A 24,977-nucleotide genomic window follows, 5' to 3' on the forward strand; every position below is an offset into this window, starting at 1 on the left:
CTTAAGTGGCAGCAAGCAATTTAAGTGGGCAATAGAGCTTCCTGCCTGCTTAAATCACTTTGAATATTGGCCGCACATCCATACCCTCAAACCACGTGTCATATAATCCCCCTTCATAAACTGCACATCCAAGGGAAAACCCTAGTCAGCTTAATGGTAATGCATTAAAAAAAAAAACAAACCAAGATACAATTAGAATCTCTCTCACATCACCTCAAAGCCTCATCAAATCCAAAGGCTTTTATATTGTATGTTACAGTTTTCTTTGCCATGACAGCTTTGGTGAAGCAGGTTCTAAGGGAAAAAGTAGAGAATATATTATAGAGTACAGGAGAGAAATCATAAAGACAAATCTGGGCTCTGCAGATGCTCAGTCTTGTGTCAGTTCCATTGTCTTCTCTTTCCCACAGGATTATGCAGGGATTTTCATACTCGTTCTTTTGTGGGGAGTGTTTTGTGTTTTGTCAGCTTTGATAAGTATACATATCTAATATCTTTCCAGGTAATATTTAGCCTGTGGCAGTCAGCTATGGATAACTTCTGACTCTGCCCTTGCTCCACTAACCAGAGAATGCCATGGTAGTCAGACATGATACTCAGAGCCAGATGCATAAAGCTCCAGCAACCTGGTAAAAAATACCGGGTTGGGAGTGATTTTTCTTCAGCAGGTGATGCTCGGCACAAATAGCATGCAAATCATATGCAGGCCTAGTAGTTCCCAGGCCCCCCTGTCCCTTGCCTATTGCTCAAACCTCTTCTGGTTGTGAAATTTCTTGCCAGTGTCGCCACTCTCTCCCTGCCCATGATAGCTCAACTGATTGCAGCTCTGGTGCCGGCTCAGCTAATCACGGCTTGTTCCTGCTTTTTTGTTTGTTTGTTTAAGCTGGATACAGGCGCAGCTGTTTGTGCATGTGTTGTGTGTGTCCTGCGCATAGGCGCAAGACATACACTCACACAACACATGCACAAACAGCTACCGACAGCTTCAGACCTGCCGGTAAAAGATGGGTGTACCTTTTTGAGCATTACAAGGAGTGCTCATTTAAATACTAATGAGCTTCTTATAATGCATTTGCATAGGGCTCTCGGTGGCTGCTACAGCAATCGATAAAGGCCCCCAATAATCCTTTTGTGTATCAAAGGCTGAACTGCCGTGCTCGTAAGACTGGCTACAAGCAGTCTTACGTGCAAAGTAGACTTTTGTACAGCCTGCCATCAGTGGAGAAGTGGAACCTAATAGTGTGAGAATCTGGGGACCTGGGTTTGATTCCCACTGTGGCTCCTTGTGATTCTAGATAAGTCACATAACCCTCTATTGCCCCATCTGCAAAGCTTAGATTGTGAGCCCACTAGAAATAGAGAAAGCACTTGCATATAATGTGTAAACCAGGGGTGTCCAACCTTTTGGCTTCCCTGGGCCGCATTGAGTAAAAAAAATGTTTCTGGGGCTGCACAAACGCGCGAATGCTGCAGCAAGACAGAGGAGGGAGCCGGCAAGTCAGTAAATTCCCGGGGACAGCAGAGGAAAACACAGCATCGCCCTTGACCGGGGCCGCACAAAATACTTCACGGGGCCACCTGCGGCCCTTGGGCCGCAGGTTGGACACCCCTGGTGTAAACCATTTTGGTTGTACCACAGAAAAGCAGTATAGTAAACCCCCGCGAATTCCAGGTTCGCAAATCACGGACTCAGTAATTCACGGTATTTTCCGACCACCTCTTCCTGGAACTAAAGTCATGGTTGCACCAATCAGGAGCTGCTGTGACATGCCATCTGGTGTGTCAAAACAGTTCCTGATTGGTGCAACCATGACTTTTAGTACAGGAAGAGGCGGTCGGAAAATGTGTCCGGCTTCGTAAGTACAATTTAAGCACCTGTCAGCGCCCCAGCTGCCCTCTCCTGCCTTCGATCAGCTGAAAAACTGTATTTGCGGTTTTTTGAAATTTGCAAGGGTTCCTGGAATGGGACCCCCGCGAATTTCAGGGGAGTACTGTATACCAAATCCATTACCCTTTACGATTCAATTAGATGCTGTTGATTATCATGGTGGGACTGGTCAGTTGGAGTTAACTCAGCAGGAACTGTTACCTGCCAGGTTATCTCCCACTGAATATTGACTCATTTATACTTCGCACCGTAGAGGGCTAGATGCAGTTCTGTTTTTATTTCTCCTATGTCACTCTGCAGGCAGTCTGGCTTCTTGAATTTTCATTATTTATTTATTACAAAGGTTTATATGTTGCCAATCACATAAAGGTACAACTGGGCTGTTTTTCTCTGCAAAAACAGAGAAAGAAACAGTATTAGCATAAGTATCTCCCAGAAACAATTTTTGTACTTTGAGAAGATATACACATACATTCTCACTGGGAGCCCAACATCCCTTCTTCATGACCCATAGCCAACTTTTCAAGGTTTTTAGGGTTGTAGCATCTGCATTGTGAAGTTTACCCTCTACTATTGTGGATTTCCAGTTCAGTTTGGATCTGCATTTTTCTGTTTCTTGACCATTTATAGTATTCTGTATTTGTTGAAGGTTTGTCTGTGGTTCATATGTATGTTTCTCTTTCTACTTGAGGGTCTAGTTTCCATGTTCAATTTAAAAAAAAAGGAAAATTTGAATATCCAAAGAACCTAGAAAAAAATGAAAGAGAACTGTGGAAAAACTAATGTTTGGGTATCGGGTATGTAAAGTAACCAGACACAAATTAGGCAAAATACAAAACAAATTGTCTTAATAAATGTGGAAACTCGGGTGGAGAGACTTGAAGAGTATTCTAAAGGGGAGTATCTATTCCTCTTGCCCTCTAGAAGCTGTGTGTGTTCTAAGTGGTCACTGTCCAATCCTTTCACTGAATGTCTCTATGAATTTATTTCTCTCTCTCCCCTCTGTTCCCTTACACTCTCACTGTTTCCTCCTGCAGCTTGCAGTAGCCCAGAAGTACATTCCATTTGATAATTCTGCTGCGGGCTCTACCCATTCCTGTGTGCTGTCCGTCAGTAACGTGTCTGTGCTGAGCTCACTGAAGGTAGGGGGCTGCTGTCCTCTGCTCCACTCTGGTTTTCTCCTCTGTGGTTAATGTTTCTGTGTTTCTATATGTGTTGTGAGTGTAGGTGGAAGAGAAAGGAAGCCCAGAATTGTCCTGGCCTGCATTAGGTGGATTTGGTGTGGTAAAAGATCAGTTCAGCAACTGCCTAGTGCCTATTGGTGTTTCTGTTGACACCAGGCAGAGACTTCCTTCCACACATCCCCTTCCCAGCATGCACACAAAAATGACAACTGTGGCCTGGATGCACTAAAATTGTCCTTAAAATCTGTGGGTCTGACAAATTGTCCGATTTCAAAACTGCAAGCAATGTTCAAATGTAATTTCACCCCATAAGTCATTGTAAAAGAGACTTTGATACATGCGCAAAGGCAGCAGGGGAAGCTCTGAATCAGCCTCCTGCCACTCAGTTGTTTGGGGCAGGAAGACATTTTTTTCTTTTTTTTTAAATGGGCACAGATGTTATGCATGTGTTACACACACAATAACTGTCCCCGTTTAAAAAAAAAAAAAAGTCCTGCTGGTCCCCCCTCTGATGACTGCCCAAACAAAAAAATAAGAGAGAGGCAGGAGGGATGCCCACTCCCTCCTGTCTCAGAAACCTGGACCACCCCGCAAAGCTTGTTGGCAGGATGGATGCTCACTCCCTCTTGCCTCAGCAACTTAGACCCCCACACACACTCCTGACCCTCTCCCCGCATAGATCGTCGGCAGGAGGGATGCCCACTTCCTCCTGCCTTGGCCATCTGGACCCCCCACACACACTCCCGACCCCCCTCCCTCCCCCGCTGTGAAGATCATTGGCAGGAGGGATGCCTACTCCCTCCTGCCTCAGTCACCTAGACACCCCACACTCCCGATGCTCCTCCCTCAAGGAATTAGTGGTCCCCCGGCCCCCCCACACTCCTGATCCCTCCTCCCTCCCCAAGGATTGTCAGCAGGAGGGATGCTCCTGCCTCGGACACCCAACCTTCCCACCCTGCCCCCGATTCTTATATAAAATAATACATCAGCAGGGATGACTAAGAGAGGCCTAAGGCCCTGATTGGCTCAGACACTTAAATCTACTCCCCCTGGGAGGGGGGCACAGGCGCCTGAGCCAATCAGAGCCTTAGGTCCCTTCCAATGCATCCAAGAGGAAAGCCTGCCATTTTGTAGAGGCAGGCCTACTAGCAGGAGGGACTGGGCATCCCTCCTGCTTCAGTACAAGGTATGGTGGGGTCTGGGTGGCCGAGGCAGGAGGGGAGTGGGCATCCCTCCTACCAATGAGCTTCATTGGGGGGGGGATTGGGGGTTGGAAGTGTGTGTGTGGGCGGGGGGAGGGGAAGGGGTTCAGGTGGCTGTGATCTTGATGGATGGGTGGTCCAGATGGCCACAATCTTTGCGGGGAAAGTCGGGAGTGTGTAGGGTCCAGATTTCCAAGGCAGAAGGGAGTGGGCATCCCTCCTGCCTCTCTTTTTTTTAGGGGGCTCTCGTGGCTGTTAAGAGGAATGTACAATATGGCAGACCTGTCGGTAATTTTGGATCGTTAGTAGTCATTGCTAGATTTAGTGCACTCCTAAGCGATGTTAGTGTATCAATCTGAATGCTCGTTTTAATATTAATGACCTCGTTTTAATACTAATGAGGCTAAGATGCCTAAGGCTCTGATTGGCCTATGTTGATTAAGGCCCCTAGGCCTTTCCCATAGGAGGGGGCCTTAATCAACCTCTGCTAATCGGAGCCTTAGGCCTCTCCCTAGCGCATCCCAGGATGCACCGGGAAGGGGAAGGCTCACCATTTTCTAAGAGGTGGGCCTGCCAGCCAGAGAAGGTAGGCGTCCCTCTGGCTGGACTTTCTGAATAAGATAGGGAGGGGCAGAGAGATCGTCGGGGACACGGGAGGAGTTGGGGTAGGGTAGGACATCTTTCCCACTGCGGAGTGTGTGTGTGTAGAGTCGGTGGCAAGGAGAGAGTTGTTGGGGTAATGGTGGGAGAGAGTGGTGGTCTGACTTCATCTGGAGTATTACATTCAGTTCTGGTCTCCCTATCTCAAGAAAGATATTAGGGCACTAGGAAAGGTTCAAAGAAGAGCGACCAAAATGATAAAGGGGATGGAACTCCTCTCGTATGAGGAAAGAATAAAAAGGTTAGGGCTCTTCAGCTTGGAAAAGAGACAGCTGAGGGGAAATATGATTGAATTTTACAAAATCCTGAGTGGAGTAGAATGGGGTACAAGTGGATCAGTTTTTCACGCCGTCAGAAATTACAAAGACTAGGGGACACTTGATGAACTTACAGGGAAATACTTTTAAAACCAACAGGAGGAAATATTTTTTCACTCAGAGAATAGTTAAGCTCTGGAACTCATTGCCAGAGGTTGTGGTAAGAGCAGATAGTGTAGCTGGTTTTAAGAAAGGTTTGGACAATTTTCTGGAGGAAAAGTCCATAGTCTGTTATTGAGAAAGACATGGGGAAAACCATTGCTTGCCCTGCATCGGTAGCATGGAATGTTGCTACTCCTTGAGTTTTGGGCAGGTATTAGGGACCTGGATTGGCCACTGTCAGAATGGGTTACTGGGCTTGATGGACCATTGGTCTGACCCAGTAAGGCTATTCTTATGTCCCGCTGCATGGTGTTATGTAGAGCCGGAAGCACGGTGGGAGTTGTCGGGGGGGGGGGGGGGGGGGGGGAGGGGGAGGGGGTGGCGGCAACAGCAGGAGAGAGTGGTTATCTCTCCCACTGCATAGGTGGGGGGTTTAGCAGTGGCAGGTGATTGTGCAATGCAGCAGGAGAGAGTGGGTATCTCTCCTGCCGATCTTCAATTTGGGGTTTGTTTGTTTTTATTTTAATTGGGGGAGAGGGGGGTGTTCTGAGCTATCAAACCTTACTTTCCTGTCAGTGCCTGAGCCAATCAGTGCTCAGATACTGATCAGAAAGTAAGGCTACAACAGCTCAGACCTGTCAGCAAATTTTGGTCACATATAGAGAATCACTTGGTGATTATAGAGAATTGCTTGGAGTGCTCATTTTAATATTAACAACCTCGTTATACTATATTTGCATGCCAGTATCGGAGACGGCTAAAAAGAACTCGGAAAAGACCATGGTAAGCAGTTTTAATAACCTGCCGCTAAATTACATGCATATTAGACTGGCTGGAACCAGTTTAGTGAGCACGTTAAAGGTAACCTTAAGTTTCCCAACACTCTCCTTGACCTTTTGATGTTTTGTTTATGTCATTTCCTTTCCAGAGTTCTCCAGGGCTGCAGAGGACAAATAGCCTGCCACGGAGAAGAGGGGAGTCGGCCCGTGGAAAAGACTCTGATCGCCCGGTATCCCTGCATGGAAATGGTGTGTATTTGCATCTCTGCTGCTGAACACCGCTATTCGCTGAAGTGAAGTGCTGGCTTTTCACTTGTTAGGAGAATGACTTCATCAGCCAGTTGTATTGCAGCCTTCATGCTGGCTGTCCAATCTTAATGGCTTCATTTGTAACACAATTGGCAGATAAGGACTGCTTTGCCCAACCAGTCTTATCTGACTATCGTATTTCCCCATATATAGGCCGCGGCCTATACATAGATTTTGCAAACCAGCCTAGTGGGCAGGCTTGCTTAAATGGGGCGGCCTATAAATGGAGCAATACATAATCCCAGAGGAAGGCCAAAGGCTGCCCAGCTTTGGGAACAGGTATCACTGAAAGTGCGGGTATATGGAACAGAAGCGGGAGCATTTGATTCTACAGAAATTTCTCAGCTGCGACCTTAAAATTTGCACGCCAGTAAACACCAGCGCAGCTTAGCGGGAACATTGTTCTGAGGCCCTGCGGAAACAGATTTGTAAAATCCTATTAAAAGAAAAGATGTTCACCAGATATTTGACCTAAGAAACAAATAAATACCTGCTTGACGGCCGCGCCTGCCTCCTCCAGACACGCTGGCTGCCTCACACTGTGCAGGGCAGGAGCGATGTTTGTGATCTCAAGCCCTGCGCCGTTTCCTGATTGGCTGCCGTCAGTTCTCGCGACGACAGCTTATCAGGAAGGGCGCGGGGCGAGGCTCCTGTTCCTCAGAGTTTTCTGCTGTAAGACTTAGCTCTCTAGTACCCGGATACTGCCACTATTACTTGTACCTTACTTAATTTTATGCTGCTGTTGATGGGATTGAATGGGTGTTTCATTAGGAATGGGGGGGAAGAAGGGGGCTGATTTGGGGGGGGGAAGGGGGTTTCAGAGTTGAAGCTCTGTAAATCAGGGCTGTCCAAGTCCGGTCCTCAAGATCTACTGGCAAGCCAGATTTTCAGGATATCCACAATGAATATGAATGAGAAAGATCTGCCTGCACTGCCTTCTTGGTATGCAAATCTCTCTCATGCATATTCATTGTGGATATCCTGAAAACCTGGCCTGCCACTAGATCTCGAGGACTGGACGTGGGCAGCCCTGCTGTAAATAGTAGACCAAAAAAGTCTCTCTTGCCATAAACAATCAAGAATGCAAAGAACTCCTCAATGATATTTGCACACTGGGGATATCTCAGAACGCTACTCTGATGGTTTTCTGTCATCGTAGCAGCACTCCTCACTGAATTCACCCTGTGTATATCAAAGCTTCTTGCCACTCTTTTTTTATATATCGACTATTAACTTGTATTAAAATCTGATTTAATTTAAACCTTTTTTTTCTTTTATATCTTTACTCTAATTTCTAATCTCAAATATTCATTATATATTTTCCATTCTTCACATATTTTCAAACTTCATGTTATTTTTTAAAAAACTATTTCTTTTGTAGCTTTTCAGTCCTTAATATTCATAAATGAACTTAGCTGCTGTTCAGCTGTATATTTGCACTGCTTTCCATCTATGCGTTTCAATCCTTCTTCAGGACGGGGTTAGTGCTGCAACTATTGTGTTCCACCATTCTATTTATCCCGCGACCATTTTAATCCCGCGACCATTTTAATCCCGCAACCATTGTAACAATTTTTTGACCTTCAATTGATTGCTTGCCATTCAGCCTATTTTATAGGTAAATAGTAGACAACATATATATACTATGTTGTTCCAGGGCCGCCATCAGAAATTTCTGGGCCCCTTACTGAGCAATCCTATTGGGCCCCCCCCGCACCCTCTCCCCCCCCGAATACACACATACTTTTCTCTGTCGCTGCACTCTTTGACCAAAAGATTTGTAAGCCTGCAACCACGTCAAGGTAGACTCTTTCAGCAGGGCCCTAACCTAACCTAAACTAATCTATACCTATCTATTCTAAACTAACATATGTCTAATACTGAACTAATAACAAACTAACAAACATCTGCATAATAAATAACTAATAAATAATAGTGCTACTAGCTATAATTCACTTTTGAATGTAAAATCTCAGTTAAGGATTTCTTTTGACCTTTGTAGGCCAGAAGTAGATCACAATTGCACAATATTTTTAGTAATAAGTATTAAATGTATTTTTATAAATACTGTAAGCTTAATAAATATATCAGAAAAAACTACACATCTGAGCGCATATCTGAACATACACATCTGACTGTATATGTGAGCGCATATCTAAACATACACATCTGTATGATCCCATCCTCCTCAGCTTGCCTATAGCTGCATCATGCATGTTAAAAATGTACGATATGCTGATATGTGCACCTTCCTTCTTTCCCATCCATCCTCCTCAGCGTGTCCTTACACATCCACAGCTGCATGTTAATGATGATGTATATGTTATGATGATAAATAAGTGCATATGAGCACATCATTAACATGCAGCTATGGATGAATATATAATGATGTTATGAGTGTGCACCTCTTCCTTCCCATCCTCCTCAGCATGTCACATACAGCATGTTACATTACACAGACTTTGTGTAATGTAACATGCTATATGTGACATGCTAAGGAGGATGGGAAGGAAGAGGTGCACACTCATAACATCATTATATATTCATGAATCAATCTGATAATCATCACCATCAGGCTGTGTGTGTTATGGGATGGAGGAAGAAAGGTGCATGTTTAAATTGCGCGGGGACAGAAATCCCACCCGTCCCCACCCGTCCCCGTGAGGACTCCCACCCGTCCCCGTGAGGAATCCCTCCGTCCCCACCCATCCCCGCGAGGAATCCCCTCCCTCCCCGCCCGTCCTTATAAACTACAGAAATAGTTATTACATTTAATTATGCTACTGAATTAAAGGCTCTGGTAGAAACCAATTTAAAAATAAGCAAAAAGACTTTATTAATTGGGAAGAATATATACTTTGTAAACGGGTTTCTACCAGAGCCTCTAATGTTTACAAATTTTTATCAACACAACTAATATACTACTTTATCCTGAAGCAAAAAAAAAAAAAAAAAAAAGAATTTTTTTTCCTACCTTTGTTGCCTGGTTTCTGCTTTCCTCATGTTCTCATTTAATTCCTTCCATCCACTGTCTCTCTTCTTTCTGCGTCTTCCATTTGCTCTGTTACTGTCCTCTCCCTTTCTCCCCCTCCCAAATTGGTCTGGCACCCATCTTCTTCCCTCCGCTCCCCCCATAGTCTGGCATCTCTGTCTTCTTCCCTGCCAGTGTCTTCTCCCCATTATCTCTTCCCCATTTCCTTTCAGCGTCCTTCTCCCCCCACCCCATCTTCCCCATGTCCTGTCAGCATCCTTCTCCCCCCTCTGTCTTCCACATTTGCTTTCAGAGTCCTTCTCCCTCTCTGTCTTCCCCATGTCCTTTCAGCGTCCTTCTCCCCCCTCTGTCTTCCCCATGTGCTTTCAGCGTCCTTCTCCCCCCTGTCTTCCCATGTCTTTCAGCGTCCTTCTCCACCCCTTTGTGTTTCCCATGTCCTTTCAGGGTCCTTCTCCCCCCTCTGGCTTCCCCAGTGCTTTCAGCGGTCTTTTCCTCTCCACTCCACCCTTCCTCCCTTTCTCCTCCCTGCCCCTTACCTTTGTGGCGATTCCCCACCCAACCGACAACAGAACAGGCCCGGTCGGACAAACCTCCCTGTCCTGTAGCCGTGAATCTAAATTACCTTCTTACAGCAGTTGGAGTATTGAAGCTGCTGTAAGAAGGTAATTTAGATTCGTGGCTGCAGGGCAGGGAGGTTTGTCGGCCGGGCCTGTTGTCGGTCGGGAGATGCGCCACAAGGCTAAGGGGACCTGACCGGCTGTGCACACTCCCCCTCGGGCCCCATGGCTGCACCAGTCCCCTCCCTTCCAGTACACGACTGCCTTTTCCCTACCTGCCCTGCAGCAAGCAGCCGACCGGAAGTCTTCCCGATGTCAGCGCTGACATCGGAGGAAGGGAGGGCTTTGCTTAAGCCCTCCCTCCGACGTCAGCGCTGACATCGGGAAGACTTTGCGTTCGGCTGTGTGCTGCGGCAGGGCAGGTAAGGAGAAGGAGAGGAGAGGAGACTATGCTTGCGACCCTGGGAGAGCCCGGGCCCCCTGTCAGCTCCGGGCCCCTGAATGCAGGACTGGTAGTACTGCCCTGATGGCGGCCCTGTGTTGTTCTGTTGATCGTGTTAATTGTGATTTGTTATTATGCATTTGCTATGTACAGTATGTCTTAGTCTTTCAATAAAACAGATCTGAAATTAATGCATTTTAATGCGCATTAACAGAATTAGCTTGTGCTAAATAGAAACATGACGGCAAATGGGCCATCTAGTCTGCCCATGCTAAAAGACCATAGGTTTAAAATGCATATGCAAATTCCCTTAATGCACTGTTATTTCAGCCCTAAATAATTAATCTGGTCCTCTGAATGTTCCATCTCTGCACTAAAATCATTAAAGATGGATCTTTGCAGAATCTGTTATCATAATTGTGAATAAGTCCTTATCTTCTGCTTGTTTGCTTCCTTGAAACAAGCCTGTATACCACTGATTTTCAACCTTTTTCATCTTGCAGCATACTGACAAGGCACAAAATTGTCAAGGCACACCATCATATTTTTAAAGATATATATTTTAATAAATGAGTATTCAAGATTGTGTTTAAAGTTCAATAATAAAATTTTTAATCATTGTGTTATCTTTAGAGTTGAATTTTTTCATTGAAGACACAAATTGGCAAAAGGGCAACAATGCACTTTAAAGATAATGAAGTTAGTCACAAATAGCTGGTAGAGATCACATCCCTTTACTGCAGGGGTGTCTAACCTGTGGCCCGAGGGCTGCATGCGGCCCCGTGAAGTATTTTGTGCGGCCCCAGTCAAAGGTGATGCAGTGTTTTCCTCTGCTGCCCCTGGGTGTTTACTGTCTTGCCGGCTCCCTTCTGTCTTCCTGCAGCGTTTGTGCAGCCCCAGAAACATTTTTTTTCAGCCAATGCGGCCCAGGGAAGCCAAAAGGTTGGACACCCCTGCTTTACTGCATCCGATCTGTAGACCTAAATTCCTTTATGAAAGACTACCACCAGGCACACGTTTATAGAGCTACTCCTGTAATGACAAAGTAATGAGATCATACCAAACGGACACAATCTGAATGCCACAATTTTCACTATGTAATAAACTGGTTAAATTTGTGATGAGAACTAGCAAACTGCCACAGAAACACACACACATCCAACCTATGGACCTCTAATTGAGCCAGTTAACAGTGCATGGCCAAGATAATGTGGATTTAGTATGAAAGTTCTAGTAACTTCCTCATAGTATCTGACCACATAAACTGGGGAATTTAGCCTTCTGTTCTTCCCTCACTTTTTATGTTCCTGTGGCAGTGGTTGATCGCAGCAGTGGCAGTGGGCAGCGATTCTGACAGTCTGCTCATGCCAACCTGAGCCCTCTCCCTAACACTTCCTGGCTATGCAGAAATGGGAAGTTATATCAGAGAGAAGACTCGGAGGTTGGCACAAGCAGGCTGACTGAATCACTGCCTTATGCTGCCTACCGCTACAGAAGAAACCTTGTAATGTTGGGTTGCTGGCTGGGGACGAGACAGGAGTGACAGAAAACTCCCACGACACACCTAGGGAACAGCCATGGCACATCAACTGAAAACGCTGCTGCGTACAATCTGTTTTGAAGAAGTGAATCTATTGTCCTTACCCATTCTGACCAACTTGGGGAGAAAATAGTATTACCGGTAAATCAATAACAGGACTATGTACATTCTGAGAATGTCTTAGACATGTTCCAAATAGGTTTTCATGATGTGCATGGCACTGAAACTCTGTTACTCTCTAGCTTTGCTACTGTGCAATGTGGATTTGAGTTGGACATGCTATATGTTGATGTATCGGCAGCATTTAATACTATAAATCAATGTGATTAGCTACGATTGGTGCTGGCAACATTGTACTGAAATGGTTTGATTCTTCTCTTTCTTGACTGTGTGCAGCATGTGAGAGTGTTCGGTGACAGTTCTGCAAGGTTTCCTCAGTGTTCAGTATTATCTGCATTATTATGTCATTTTCACATGCAGCCAATTTGTTGGTTATTAACAGGAGTCTTGGCTTGGCTTGACTGAGAATCATTCTCATGTTTTGGTGGCAGCCATGATTTTATGGAATACGCTTCCTATTGAATTGCAATTGTTGACTAATGTGATATCATTTAGAAGGCAGCTTAAAGCATTTTTATTTTAGCTGGCATTTGTCACAGCAATATGATTATTTAACTTGTGATGTGATTTTTATTTGTTGCCCTAACCTCCTATTGTTCATTTTTCTTTTTTGTTTTAGCTGGTCTCCTGGCTCTCCAGCTGGTGCAACTGGAAGGTGTCCGAGGGGGTGGGTCATTGACTGGGAGCTCCTCTTTGCAAATGGCTCGGCTTCAGACCCCCCTCCTCCAGCTCCAGAATAGACATCTCCTCAATGGGTCTGCTGTAAAGACATCACTGGGCTCCTCCAGGCTGCCATATGGGTGAGGAGAAATATAGCACTTCCCTGCTTATGAACTTGAATCTTTCCTCTCTTCCTTCTCAGTATTAAAACAGTGCTCTCCAGATGCAGTCCTGGCTGTTTCTCTTCCATGTATCTCCCTCTCACTTCATCCCAGTCGGGGCCCTTTTATTAAACCAGCATTAAGAATGATCAAGAGATGATATACCAGAATTTATATGATTGGATTACCTCCTTGAACTGGCCCAAGAAACGTATTTCTGCTAGTCCATTTCCTCTGTTATCTTCATTTCTCATGCCCCTGGTCACTGCCAGACCCCATTTTTCCTGGGGCTCTCCCTTCCTTCTCTTCTTGCCACTGGGGCTTTCCCTTCCTTCTCTTCTTGCCACTGGGCTTCTGTTCTGGTGCTCACCATACCGTGGATCCTCCCTCTTATCTTGCTACCTTCTAATTCATCACTTGTCCTTGGACTCTCTCCTCATTTCCTGCTTTCATTCCATTGTATCTTCCTTTGCCACCCTCTCCCCTCACTTGAGAGCAGTGACCCTCAGTGTTCTGTTCCCCTCCCCGGACTAAACTGCTGGCAGGAACCAGGAGGGAGGAGCTTGTGGCTTTTTCTCCTTCCTCCAAAGCATGATTAGCCTATTCTGCTCCTGAGAACCAATCAGCAGCTGAAGGAAAGCAAAGCAACTAATCAAAGTGCTCCATTTCTGCTGCTGTCAGCATAAAGAAGAGAGAGGAAAGAAGAAGTGAGAATAAGGAGAAGAAAGGAAGGAGGAAAGAAGTGAGCAATGGGGGACGAGAGGACTGAAGAGAAGTTGAAAGAGGCAGAACAAAGGAGAAAATTGGGGTAGGAGGAATGCTATCAGTTGGTAGTGAAGGATGGGCATAACTGGTACAGGTGTGGGGCCAGCTAGTGAGAGAAGAAACACAGCTGTCTCTTGCACGGGACTGCTGTCAAGAACAGTAGAATGAAGCATTGAGGTGGTGGGGGTAGGGAGGTAAGAGAAGAGATGGAGGGGAGGCAAAGAGGGCTGCAAGGGTTATAATGGAGGGGAGACAGAGTTGTCCAGGGCAGGGCCCATCTAATTTGGACTCGGGCCCACCCAAAATTATAGCACTCTTGCTATGGCTGGCAAGGATCCATAAACCCTGCCATCTGAAGAATTTCTCCTCCTTGGACAGCGAGGGCTCTTCGAAACCGCAGTCAGCAGCACTTGCTTCAAGTTGATGCCAACATTAGTCCCTCTACATGTGCTCAGTTTTCACACATGTGCAAGCACTGAGCATGCGAGGCCTTCCAGTAGCAGGCTGGCTGCCGGGGTTGCCCGAGGAGGAGGAGGAGGTCTTCAGCTGACAGGACTTGTGGATCTGTACCAGCTCAGGTAGTTAATGTTTTGGGTATGCAAAGGCAGGAGGGGGGAATGAAGTCCATGCTCACCTACCTTGGGCTCAGGCCCACACAAATTGGCCATCTGGTTACACCCCTGGTCCAGGGAGGGATAGAGAGAGAGAAGGTGTACAGGAAGGGGAAGATTGGGGGAAATGGGGGAGGGGAGCAAAGAGAAAGTTATGGAAGGAATAATAAGTAATGGGAACAAGAGTGAAAAGTTTGGGGAACGAGAGGTGAGAGGGAACAAAATTAGTTTATTTCAACACAATTTGTTAATCTGTATTTCAAATGTAGCACAACAAAGCAGTGCACAGTGTGAAAAGAAACTGAGAAAATAAACAAAAAAAAGGGCAAGAACAGTGTCTCAGTCTGAGCTCAGTGATCAAAACCTAGATGCAAGATCCAGGTTTTAAACTGGCCTTAAACTCGGCAAATGAGGCTTTTGTTCTTAAATAAAGCAGCAGGGAGTTCTGAAGAGATGGGGAGAAACACAAAAGCAGAACAAGGCGAACTTTCAAAGTGAATAACAGAAGGGGGAGGGATGGAATGAAGGCAGCCTGGGTCAAATGAAGTGTGTGTGAAGGGGAGAAAGCTAGGGGGAGGAATAGTTTGGGGTCAGGAGAGGCGAAATAGGGAGATGGCAGAAAATAGAGTAGCCCCCATGGGCTGTATTCTCCCACTAGGCATAGCTTCTTTATGGTGAGAGCCAGAGTACATACTTCCTAGGAAGCATCCTGAGTAGGTCTATTTTCCAGGTGTATACAGGATTTATACAAGGTATCAGCTGGTCTCATACCTAGCTATCTGCTGGACTCGTTCATATTTGTTAATTTAAAACGTTCCAGACGCTCTTTTTACTTTTCCATCTGTTACAGGATGCAGATTTTAAAAATATCACCAATGGCTTCTATCCTACCAGGCAGCATCCTGGGATAAGGATTTGAACTCTTTAATCATGATCTATAGTACTTATCAACAATTTAGGAGACATTTAAAAACATATTTGTTTGCTAGATTCTTAGCTAACTGAAGCATCTCATCTAACTGTTACTTATTTCTTTTGTAAATCGCATAGAAATCAATGGTACTGCAGTATAGAAGTAAGTTTTTATGCTATGTTATGTTTTGGGATGGGACCAGTTAAGGCTGGGAAGCCTCTGGCCCCTGGATCCTTAATATACCGTATTTTTCGCTCCATAAGACGCACCTGACCATAAGACACACCCTAGATTTAGAGGAGGAAAAACCAAGGAACAAATATTCTGAACCAAATTGTGCCTCTGAACCCACCCCCCTATAAAAATAGACAAATATACTGCAGCAGACAGATTTTGATAACTACCATAGTTAGGACTTAAAGCCCTGTGCCAGTCAAAGACAGAAATCTGCCTTTGGGATGAATGGTTATACAAGTCAGTTTTCCCTCCATTTAAAGGTCTCTGCTTACCATTATCTTACTGGTGGTATAAAAAGATCTTCTAGTTGAGTTAGTTGACCACTAGAGGTCTCTACACTCCATAGCTGGTACAGTTGTAAGCAAGGCTTAATTTCTGGAGGAACAGCCTGGAGCACAGTTTCACCACTTCTTTTTAGGCTCCAAAATAGCAGGAGTGTTTGGTCTAGCATCTCCTTTTCAGGAAGCCTGCAGGAGGAAATGGAGTGAGCATGGAGCAGAGCAGAGAACAGTCACTTTGCTTCTTAATTCAGTCCTTCTTTTCCTGTTGCTCCTTCACTATCTCAACAGTTTCACTTCCCTTTTGCCTACAAATTAAGCCCTGGTTGTAGAAATCTCTACAGTAGCAAAAGACAAATGCAGTAGTTTAAAGATTGGGGAGGGGGATTGGGACTTCTATACCGCCTTTCTGTAGTTATACAACCACACCCAAAGTGGTTTACATACAGGTACTTCAAGCATTTTTCCTATCTGTCCCAGTGGGCTTACAATCTATCTAATGTACCTGGGGTAGTGGAGGATTAAGCGACTTGCCCAGGGAGCAAAATGGGGTTTGAACCCACAACCTCAGGGTGATGAGGCTGTAGCTCTAACCACTATGCCACACAAAAAGAGTGAACAGTATGTGGGGGCAGCATGCAGAACATGCCTTATGAAACAACGTCCAACGTGTGTGTGTGTGTATGCCAAAGATAACAATTTCAACAGAATAACTTTAACAAGATGGCAGTGTCATCATACAGTGGCATATTGAGGATGAGTGGCACCCCTTCCCGACCCCACCCTCCCCGCTGCATGCGTGCCCCCTTCCCATCCTCCGTACCTTTTAAATTTTCCAGGCAGGAGCAACATCATGAACTTGCTGCCTACATCATTTCGGCTATCCCTCTGCCGTCACTTCCTAGGTGCAGGGCCCGGAAGTGACATCAGAGAGGTGACAACGACACAGGAAGCAAGTTCGTAATGCTGCTCACACAGGAAAAATTAAAGAGGGGAAGGAAGGGAAGGAGCACACGCATGGCATGGGGTGTAGGGGTGGGGTGGAGAGGAGGACGGGTAGTGGTGCCCCTACCAAGACCACACTTGGGGTGGACTGCCCCCCTCCCCCCCACTATGCCACTGTCATCATATGAGACAGCACATTTGACCAAATGATTTAACCTTATGGCACATTCATCAAGAGTTTTATAGAACAAAAATCTGTTGTAGGAGACTAGAGTTCATTACATTGATATGTACACCCCCTGTTCTTCTCAGCCACTATTTTGTATTTGCCAGAAGGCATGCTTGATTCTACCATGTGTGCATAGATAGACAAGAATTGTTTTCCAATAAGCTAGGATTAGTTTAATTGCCACTGCTGTAAGAATATCAAATAGTTTAACTTTTGCCCTTGACAATAAGGCTACAAATATTGTAGCTCTACCCTTTCTCTTCCTGTTTCTGTATGTTTGTCTTCAGAATTTGTTGTACGTATAATTATGAGTTTTTGTTACCCCTGATTTTTAATATATGCAATTTGCTTTGAAATCATATTATAAGCGTTTGCATCAAATTTTAATAAACTTGAAACTTGACGATAGCTTTTTCACTTCCTGATTTGATAGATTCACTGTGTTTCAATATATCAGCATTTTCACACAGCAGCAGCTGGAACTGCATCTTCCATAGAAATGCATTGGGCCATATTTGGGGGGACCTTATTTCTCAGGGTGAGGGAATCAAGTGTTGTACCAGGCAGGGGTGGCGGACTCCGCCTTTGGGCATTTTGCTTGTTTTTTAACCTTGGTATAAACGCTTAATAAAGGAACATTGACCACCTGGTTGGATTTGACATCTCCAGTGCCTCTTTTTGTTTGGATTTTTACCAGATATGATAAATACTTTAACACTCGTGACCAAACAGAGTAATACCCAAGAACCGCTTTTACGAAGTGCTATCTCCACCCCTTTTTACCTCCCTTTTAATTTATTTTATCTCGATGTACTTTACTCCTGCTTGCCCACAGACCCCTTTGTTACCATATGTCTTTGTCTATTTAGTCCTTGATATTTTAACCATGAATGCATCCCTTTAAAAAAAAAAAAAAAAAAAAATTTTAGTGTTGTAAACCATTTAGGTAACCCTATGAAATAAACTTGGAAACTAACACACGAGATTGTTTACAGTTACTGTATCAAATAGGCAAGGTTGAAATGAACATGTTTACTGGATTTGAAGAGCATTTCAGCAACTCTTTTGAAGGCCGCAATAACTGACTTCAGGGGCTGCATGTGGCCCTGGGGCCACACGTTTGAGACCATTGCCCTAATCACTTGTTTGTGCCTCAGGGCAGGTATAAATGCCAGTGTTTAGGACTGTTCTCCTTGACTTGGAGCTCCTTGTAAGATGGGGAATCCATATCAATATATTAGGCCCATCCACATTAAGCCCTTTTCTGGAGCACACCTGCTGAAGTGTGTGTGGTGTCCATCCTTGTGTGAAAAGTCCACTTTATATAAAATGACTTTTAAATGTGTAACACACAACTCACAATACTAGGTTCCTTATGCAATTGGTTATGGATACACATTTTAAATGTGTAAGCCAATCTACACTTGAAAAAGTTGGTAGTTATATGTAGGGATGTAAATTGCGATCCTACCTATGCTTCGCCAAAGCACTGCTCCTGAATACTTCTACACATGAGTCACGTAAGTGTAAATACCTTTATGGCACTGCACACACTTTTATGTGTGTAATTCCTGCAATAATTATATAAAAGCCCTGTTACGTGCGAACAATCCATTACCAAAGTACCTCCAAAAGGTTAGAAAGAAAAATGTTATGTAACTGTTTTATTGGAACTTAAGTTTTTTATTCTTTATTGAGTCACCACTGCACATCACTCTTCTTTGTTGCTGTGCATAACTTTTGCCATTGTAATGAGTCATATAAAGTCTGTCCTTGCCAGGGCTGTGTGTACTGTATATATACATATGGTCTCTGCAGTTCACCGTTGTCCTGATGGGCAGACACCTTCCTACACTTGAGGTCTGATCAGCTAATGCTTTTCTGCCATTCTGTATCTATGAGAAAAGGCTGAGTGACTCAGCTCCTAAGTGTTACCAGATGGAGTAAGATGGACTGAGGTCAATTCCCAGACATGACCCACAGAGAAGAAAGGAATTCTATCTTTGCCAAAAGTGTAATACACCATAATTTCTCTGCTCTTCTCAGCTTATTCCTTCTTCTCTTGGGTGTCTCTGAGCTCTGTTTCTCTCTCTCTTTTCAAATTATTCTGATTTTCTTCCTTTACATTTTTTTAAGCTGTTTTTGTGACCTCTTTCCTGTTTGGGTGCCTAGTGCCTTCACTTGCTTCTTCGGTCTTTTTCCACTCTCTCTTCTTCCCTTCTCTCCTCAAGACACGTCATGCTTCTCTCTCCTTGCCCTTGAGGTTTCCTTCCTCTCTGTGGTCTCCTGCCCCTGTCATTCACATCTGCTCTACTTTGACTTCCTTATTTCTCAGGCTCCCCTGTTCACCTCATCATAACCTCCCTCGCCTCTCTTACTTCTGTTATAGCTCCCTCCCTCTCCTCACCATATCCCCTATTGCTCTCCATATCACCTCTTTCCTATCACTTCCTACCTCTCCCTTCATGATATTTCTTCCACTTCTTTCTCTAGCTTTTTCTCCTTTCCTGGCTATCTCTCACCTATTTTTGTTTCTTATTGCCTCTCCTTTTCTCTTCACCATCATCTTTTTCTGCCATCTTCTCTTTAACTCGCTTCTTTTCACTGCCATCCCAGTGTTTCTTGTCCAATGCATTTCTATAGGTGAGGCAGTTCCTGTGGTGTCTGTTATGTGCATGAGGGTGAGAGAAAGACAGGCAGAAACTAGTACAACCTCCCCTCCAACAACCTGTTGGTGATGCCAATACATCCCAGACTTTAATACTTAAAAATTCATGTGGCTGGATGACCCCCTGACAAAGGCAGTATTCCCGAAACATAGCCCGTGCCTAGTCCCCCAATAAAGTTGCTTCTCTTGCCCCACTCTCTGGCCAAGTTCACTTTTTTTTATTAGTATTGAAGACTTATCTTATCTTACATTATAGGTATAACTCTACTGTATGTAGCATGTATGATTTTATGTAGTGATATGCTGCTTATAACCCGCCTAGAACTCTGATTTGTGATGATTCGGCGAGATATAAGATTGCACATAGCATAACCCTGTCCTCTTGTCGTTAGATGCACTCAGCTTTCCCACATGTGAATGACCCCTGTTCTTAAATGGTGTTTAAACTCTTGAAACTCTCCTGACATTTAAATGCTGCCATTTGTATGGGGATGCATCTAAAACAAGGGCCACTGTCTCCTCTCTCCATTAGATTGCATGTTTGACATCAGGAGTTTCTCTTTTCCACAGCCCAGAAAACCCCCTCTCCAAGATAGCAGAGATGGAAAGGTTATTGCGGGAAGCCCTGGCAGAGAGAGAGCGCCTCCTCAAGGCTCGGGTAAGAACTGAAGATCGCTTTCCTGCCTGATTATCGTTCCTCTTCTTTTTCTGGCTTTCCTTGTCTCTTCCTTTATTTATTATGTTGTTACTCATATAGAAGATAATTTTACAGGAATGTGAACATCTAGAACATTATCCAAGTTGGATTGTAAGCTCTTACAAGCAGGGACTGTTTATTAAATGTCAAAATGACAGCACTGTGTATGCCTTTCAGCACTATATAAGTGATAAATAGTAGTAGTAGTAGTGATAAGTGCTATAAATAGTAGTAGGTATGTCAGTGTTAAGTAGTAGTGGTGATAAGTGATATAAATAGTAGTAGGTATGTCAATGTTAAGTAGTAGTAGTGATAAGTGATATAAATAGTAGTAGGTATGTCAGTGTTAAGTAGTAGTGGTGATAAGTGATATAAATAGTAGTAGGTATGTCAGTGTTTAAGTAGTAGTAATGATAAGTGATATAAATAGTAGTAGGTATGTCAATGTTAAGTAGTAGTAGTGATAAGTGATATAAATAGTAGTAGGTATGTCAGTGTTAAGTAGTAGTGGTGATAAGTGATATAAATAGTAGTAGGTATGTCAGTGTTAAGTAGTAGTGGTGATAAGTGATATAAATAGTAGTAGGTATGTCAGTGTTAAGTAGTAGTGGTGATAAGTGATATAAATAGTAGTAGGTATGTCAGTGTTTAAGTAGTAGTAGTGATAAGTGATATAAATAGTAGGTATGTCAGTGTTAAGTAGTAGTGGTGATAAGTGATATAAATAGTAGTAGGTATGTCAGTGTTAAGTAGTAGTGGTGATAAGTGATATAAATAGTAGTAGGTATGTCAGTGTTAAGTAGTAGTAGTGATAAGTGATATAAATAGTAGTAGGTATGTCAGTGTTAAGTAGTAGTGGTGATAAGTGATATAAATCGTAGTAGGTATGTCAGTGTTAAGTAGTAGTAGTGATAAGTGATATAAATAGTAGTAGGTATGTCAGTGTTAAGTAGTAGTAGTGATAAGTGATATAAATAGTAGTAGGTATGTCAGTGTTAAGTAGTAGTGGTGATAAGTGATATAAATAGTAGTAGGTATGTCAGTGTTAAGTAGTAGTGGTGATAAGTGATATAAATAGTAGTAGGTATGTCAGTGTTAAGTAGTAGTGGTGATAAGTGATATAAATAGTAGTAGGTATGTCAGTGTTAAGTAGTAGTGGTGATAAGTGATATAAATAGTAGTAGGTATGTCAGTGTTAAGTAGTAGTGGTGATAAGTGATATAAATAGTAGTAGGTATGTCAGTGTTAAGTAGTAGTGGTGATAAGTGATATAAATCGTAGTAGGTATGTCAGTGTTTAAGTAGTAGTGGTGATAAGTGATATAAATCGTAGTAGGTATGTCAGTGTTAAGTAGTAGTGGTGATAAGTGATATAAATCGTAGTAGGTATGTCAGTGTTAAGTAGTAGTGGTGATAAGTGATATAAATCGTAGTAGGTATGTCAGTGTTAAGTAGTAGTTGTGATAATGTAATGTAATGTAATTTATTTCTTATATACCGCTACATCCGTTAGGTTCTAAGCGGTTTACAGAAAATATACATTAAGATTAGAAATAAGAAAGGTACTTGAAAAATTCCCTTACTGTCCCGAAGGCTCACAATCTAACTAAAGTACCTGGAGGGTAATAGAGAAGTGAAAAGTAGAGTTAGAGGAAAAATAAAAATAAAATAAACATTTTAACAAGACAGCATTGATCTAAATACTTTGGAAGGTAGAAGAGAGGAGAGAAAGGAATAGAAGCAGAAGGGGGAGCCGTTGAACAGTAGAATTCTGGAGAAATTTAAATGATAGAAATAGAACAAAACAAAGACAAAAGGCAAAACAATAGATAAGATTAAAGATAAATCATAAGCTGGAAAGAAAAATAAAATAAAACTTTGTCTTCAATCCACGGTTTCAGCGTCAGTGATGAAGTGGAGCAAGTAAGTTTAGGAGGAGCGATTGACGTTTCCAGAAAGGGCTTCTTCAGGGAAGAGTGATATAAATAGTAGTAGGTATGTCAGTGTTAAGTAGTAGTTGTGATAAGTGATATAAATAGTAGTAGGTATGTCAGTGTTAAGTAGTAGTGGTGATAAGTGATATAAATAGTAGTAGGTATGTCAGTGTTAAGTAGTAGTGGTGATAAGTGACATAAATAGTAGTAGGTATGTCAGTGTTAAGTAGTAGTGGTGATAAGTGATATAAATAGTAGTAGGTATGTCAGTGTTTAAGTAGTAGTAGTGATAAGTGATATAAATAGTAGGTATGTCAGTGTTAAGTAGTAGTGGTGATAAGTGATATAAATAGTAGTAGGTATGTCAGTGTTAAGTAGTAGTGGTGATAAGTGATATAAATAGTAGTAGGTATGTCAGTGTTAAGTAGTAGTGGTGATAAGTGATATAAATAGTAGTAGGTATGTCAGTGTTAAGTAGTAGTAGTGATAAGTGATATAAATCGTAGTAGGTATGTCAGTGTTAAGTAGTAGTGGTGATAAGTGATATAAATAGTAGTAGGTATGTCAGTGTTAAGTAGTAGTGGTGATAAGTGATATAAATAGTAGTAGGTATGTCAGTGTTAAGTAGTAGTGGTGATAAGTGATATAAATAGTAGTAGGTATGTCAGTGTTAAGTAGTAGTGGTGATAAGTGATATAAATAGTAGTAGGTATGTCAGTGTTAAGTAGTAGTGGTGATAAGTGATATAAATAGTAGTAGGTATGTCAGTGTTAAGTAGTAGTGGTGATAAGTGATATAAATAGTAGTAGGTATGTCAGTGTTTAAGTAGTAGTAGTGATAAGTGATATAAATAGTAGTAGGTATGTCAGTGTTTAAGTAGTAGTGGTGATAAGTGATATAAATCGTAGTAGGTATGTCAGTGTTAAGTAGTAGTGGTGATAAGTGATATAAATAGTAGTAGGTATGTCAGTGTTAAGTAGTAGTGGTGATAAGTGATATAAATCGTAGTAGGTATGTCAGTGTTAAGTAGTAGTGGTGATAATGTAATGTAATGTAATTTATTTCTTATATACCGCTACATCCGTTAGGTTCTAAGCGGTTTACAGAAAATATACATTAAGATTAGAAATAAGAAAGGTACTTGAAAAATTCCCTTACTGTCCCGAAGGCTCACAATCTAACTAAAGTACCTGGAGGGTAATAGAGAAGTGAAAAGTAGAGTTAGAGGAAAAATAAAAATAAAATAAACATTTTAACAAGACAGCATTGATCTAAATACTTTGGAAGGTAGAAGAGAGGAGAGAAAGGAATAGAAGCAGAAGGGGGAGCCGTTGAACAGTAGAATTCTGGAGAAATTTAAATGATAGAAATAGAACAAAACAAAGACAAAAGGCAAAACAATAGATAAGATTAAAGATAAATCATAAGCTGGAAAGAAAAATAAAATAAAACTTTGTCTTCAATCCACGGTTTCAGCGTCAGTGATGAAGTGGAGCAAGTAAGTTTAGGAGGAGCGATTGACGTTTCCAGAAAGGGCTTCTTCAGGGAAGAGTGATATAAATAGTAGTAGGTATGTCAGTGTTAAGTAGTAGTTGTGATAAGTGATATAAATAGTAGTAGGTATGTCAGTGTTAAGTAGTAGTAGTATTAGGTATGCCAAAAAGTTACGCACGTTGTTACAGAATACTGCTTCAGTGCTCAGTGCCTAATTTGGATGCCTAATTTGGATGCCAGTATTTACACCAGATTTCAGCAGACGCAAGTCTGACACCTAAAGTTAGGTATGAGAATTGATGTGAAACAAATTTCTAAAAAGGGCATGTACCTTTTATAGAATAATGTTTGGCGCTGAAATGTGACCATTATTTATAGAATTTTCTCCCTCCCCTAGTGTATACTGTATACCTGGGTCCACCAATGTTCCATAAAGGATAGTAGGTGTACCTTTTAGTAAAAGGGTGTTAAGTAGTTACTGTGTGCATTAACATGCCCTTTAAACGCACAAGTGCATTAACTGTTATTTTACTAGCATACGCCAATGCATGCACTCACTGTCAGATTCTATAGACCATGATTCCTGCCACAAGGGCATGGGGTCCCTAAATGAAGGTGCCCAGTTGTAGAATTTCCCCCTAACTTCTCCAAATCCCATACCCCCAACCTGCCACTTGTTTCAAGACACTCTCTCCTTAAAAAAACTGTTGTCCCAGTGATCCACCTTCCTCAAACACTGTCCTTCATCTCCTGTATTCTCCATGCAATGTGTCCCTTCCCTTGACTTCCCTCCCTCAGCAAGAAGGCCATTACTTCAATGCCATAAACAGATTTTTTTTGTGTGTCCCACAGGAGGCTAAACGCACAGCTCAAGAGGAGGCCAGGAAAAAGAAAGAAGAGATGGTGCAGGAGCAGAAGACTCAGGGAAAGAGTCCAGAAGTAGTGCTGGGCCCAATCCAGGCATCTCAGCCCGATTCTCTGACAGTGCAGGTACCTAGAGCCATTGCCTTCAGCCTCTTCAGTCTTTCTATGCTTTCAGCTTGTTTGCCTGTGACATAGTGTTTACCTTTCTCCATGAGATCTGCATTCAGGGATACAGCTATTCAATACATCCATACCTTTCAAAAAAGTCTAATAGGGTACAACCTTTTTTGCTAAATCTATACTGACTCTTCTCTGTTACACCATGTCTATCCGTATATCTGATAATTCTGTGTCTATAAATAGCTTCTTCCATATTGCCAGGCATCGATATCTGGCTGGCTGATCTCTAGTTTCCTGGAGTCCTTTTTGA

At 42.9% G+C, this 24,977-nt stretch overlaps 1 protein-coding gene across 3 annotated transcripts in view; it reads left to right on the forward strand.

The window, feature by feature from the left end:
• The window catches only part of PHLDB3 (pleckstrin homology like domain family B member 3), a 95,290-nt gene that overhangs the window by 54,492 nt on the left and 15,821 nt on the right, over positions 1–24,977 (forward strand). For 2 of the 3 annotated variants that reach the window (XM_033963467.1, XM_033963469.1), the window contains exons 9-13: positions 2,926–3,030; positions 6,282–6,381; positions 12,712–12,892; positions 20,130–20,217; positions 24,536–24,673. In XM_033963467.1, coding sequence (XP_033819358.1) covers positions 2,926–3,030; positions 6,282–6,381; positions 12,712–12,892; positions 20,130–20,217; positions 24,536–24,673 — 612 coding nt within the window. The remainder of the gene's footprint in view (positions 1–2,925; positions 3,031–6,281; positions 6,382–12,711; positions 12,893–20,129; positions 20,218–24,535; positions 24,674–24,977) is intronic. The other variant, XM_033963470.1, reaches the window with a different exon arrangement.

The sequence above is a fragment of the Geotrypetes seraphini genome, chromosome 11 (genome assembly GCF_902459505.1).
Source record: "Geotrypetes seraphini chromosome 11, aGeoSer1.1, whole genome shotgun sequence".
NCBI lineage: Eukaryota > Metazoa > Chordata > Amphibia > Gymnophiona > Dermophiidae > Geotrypetes > Geotrypetes seraphini.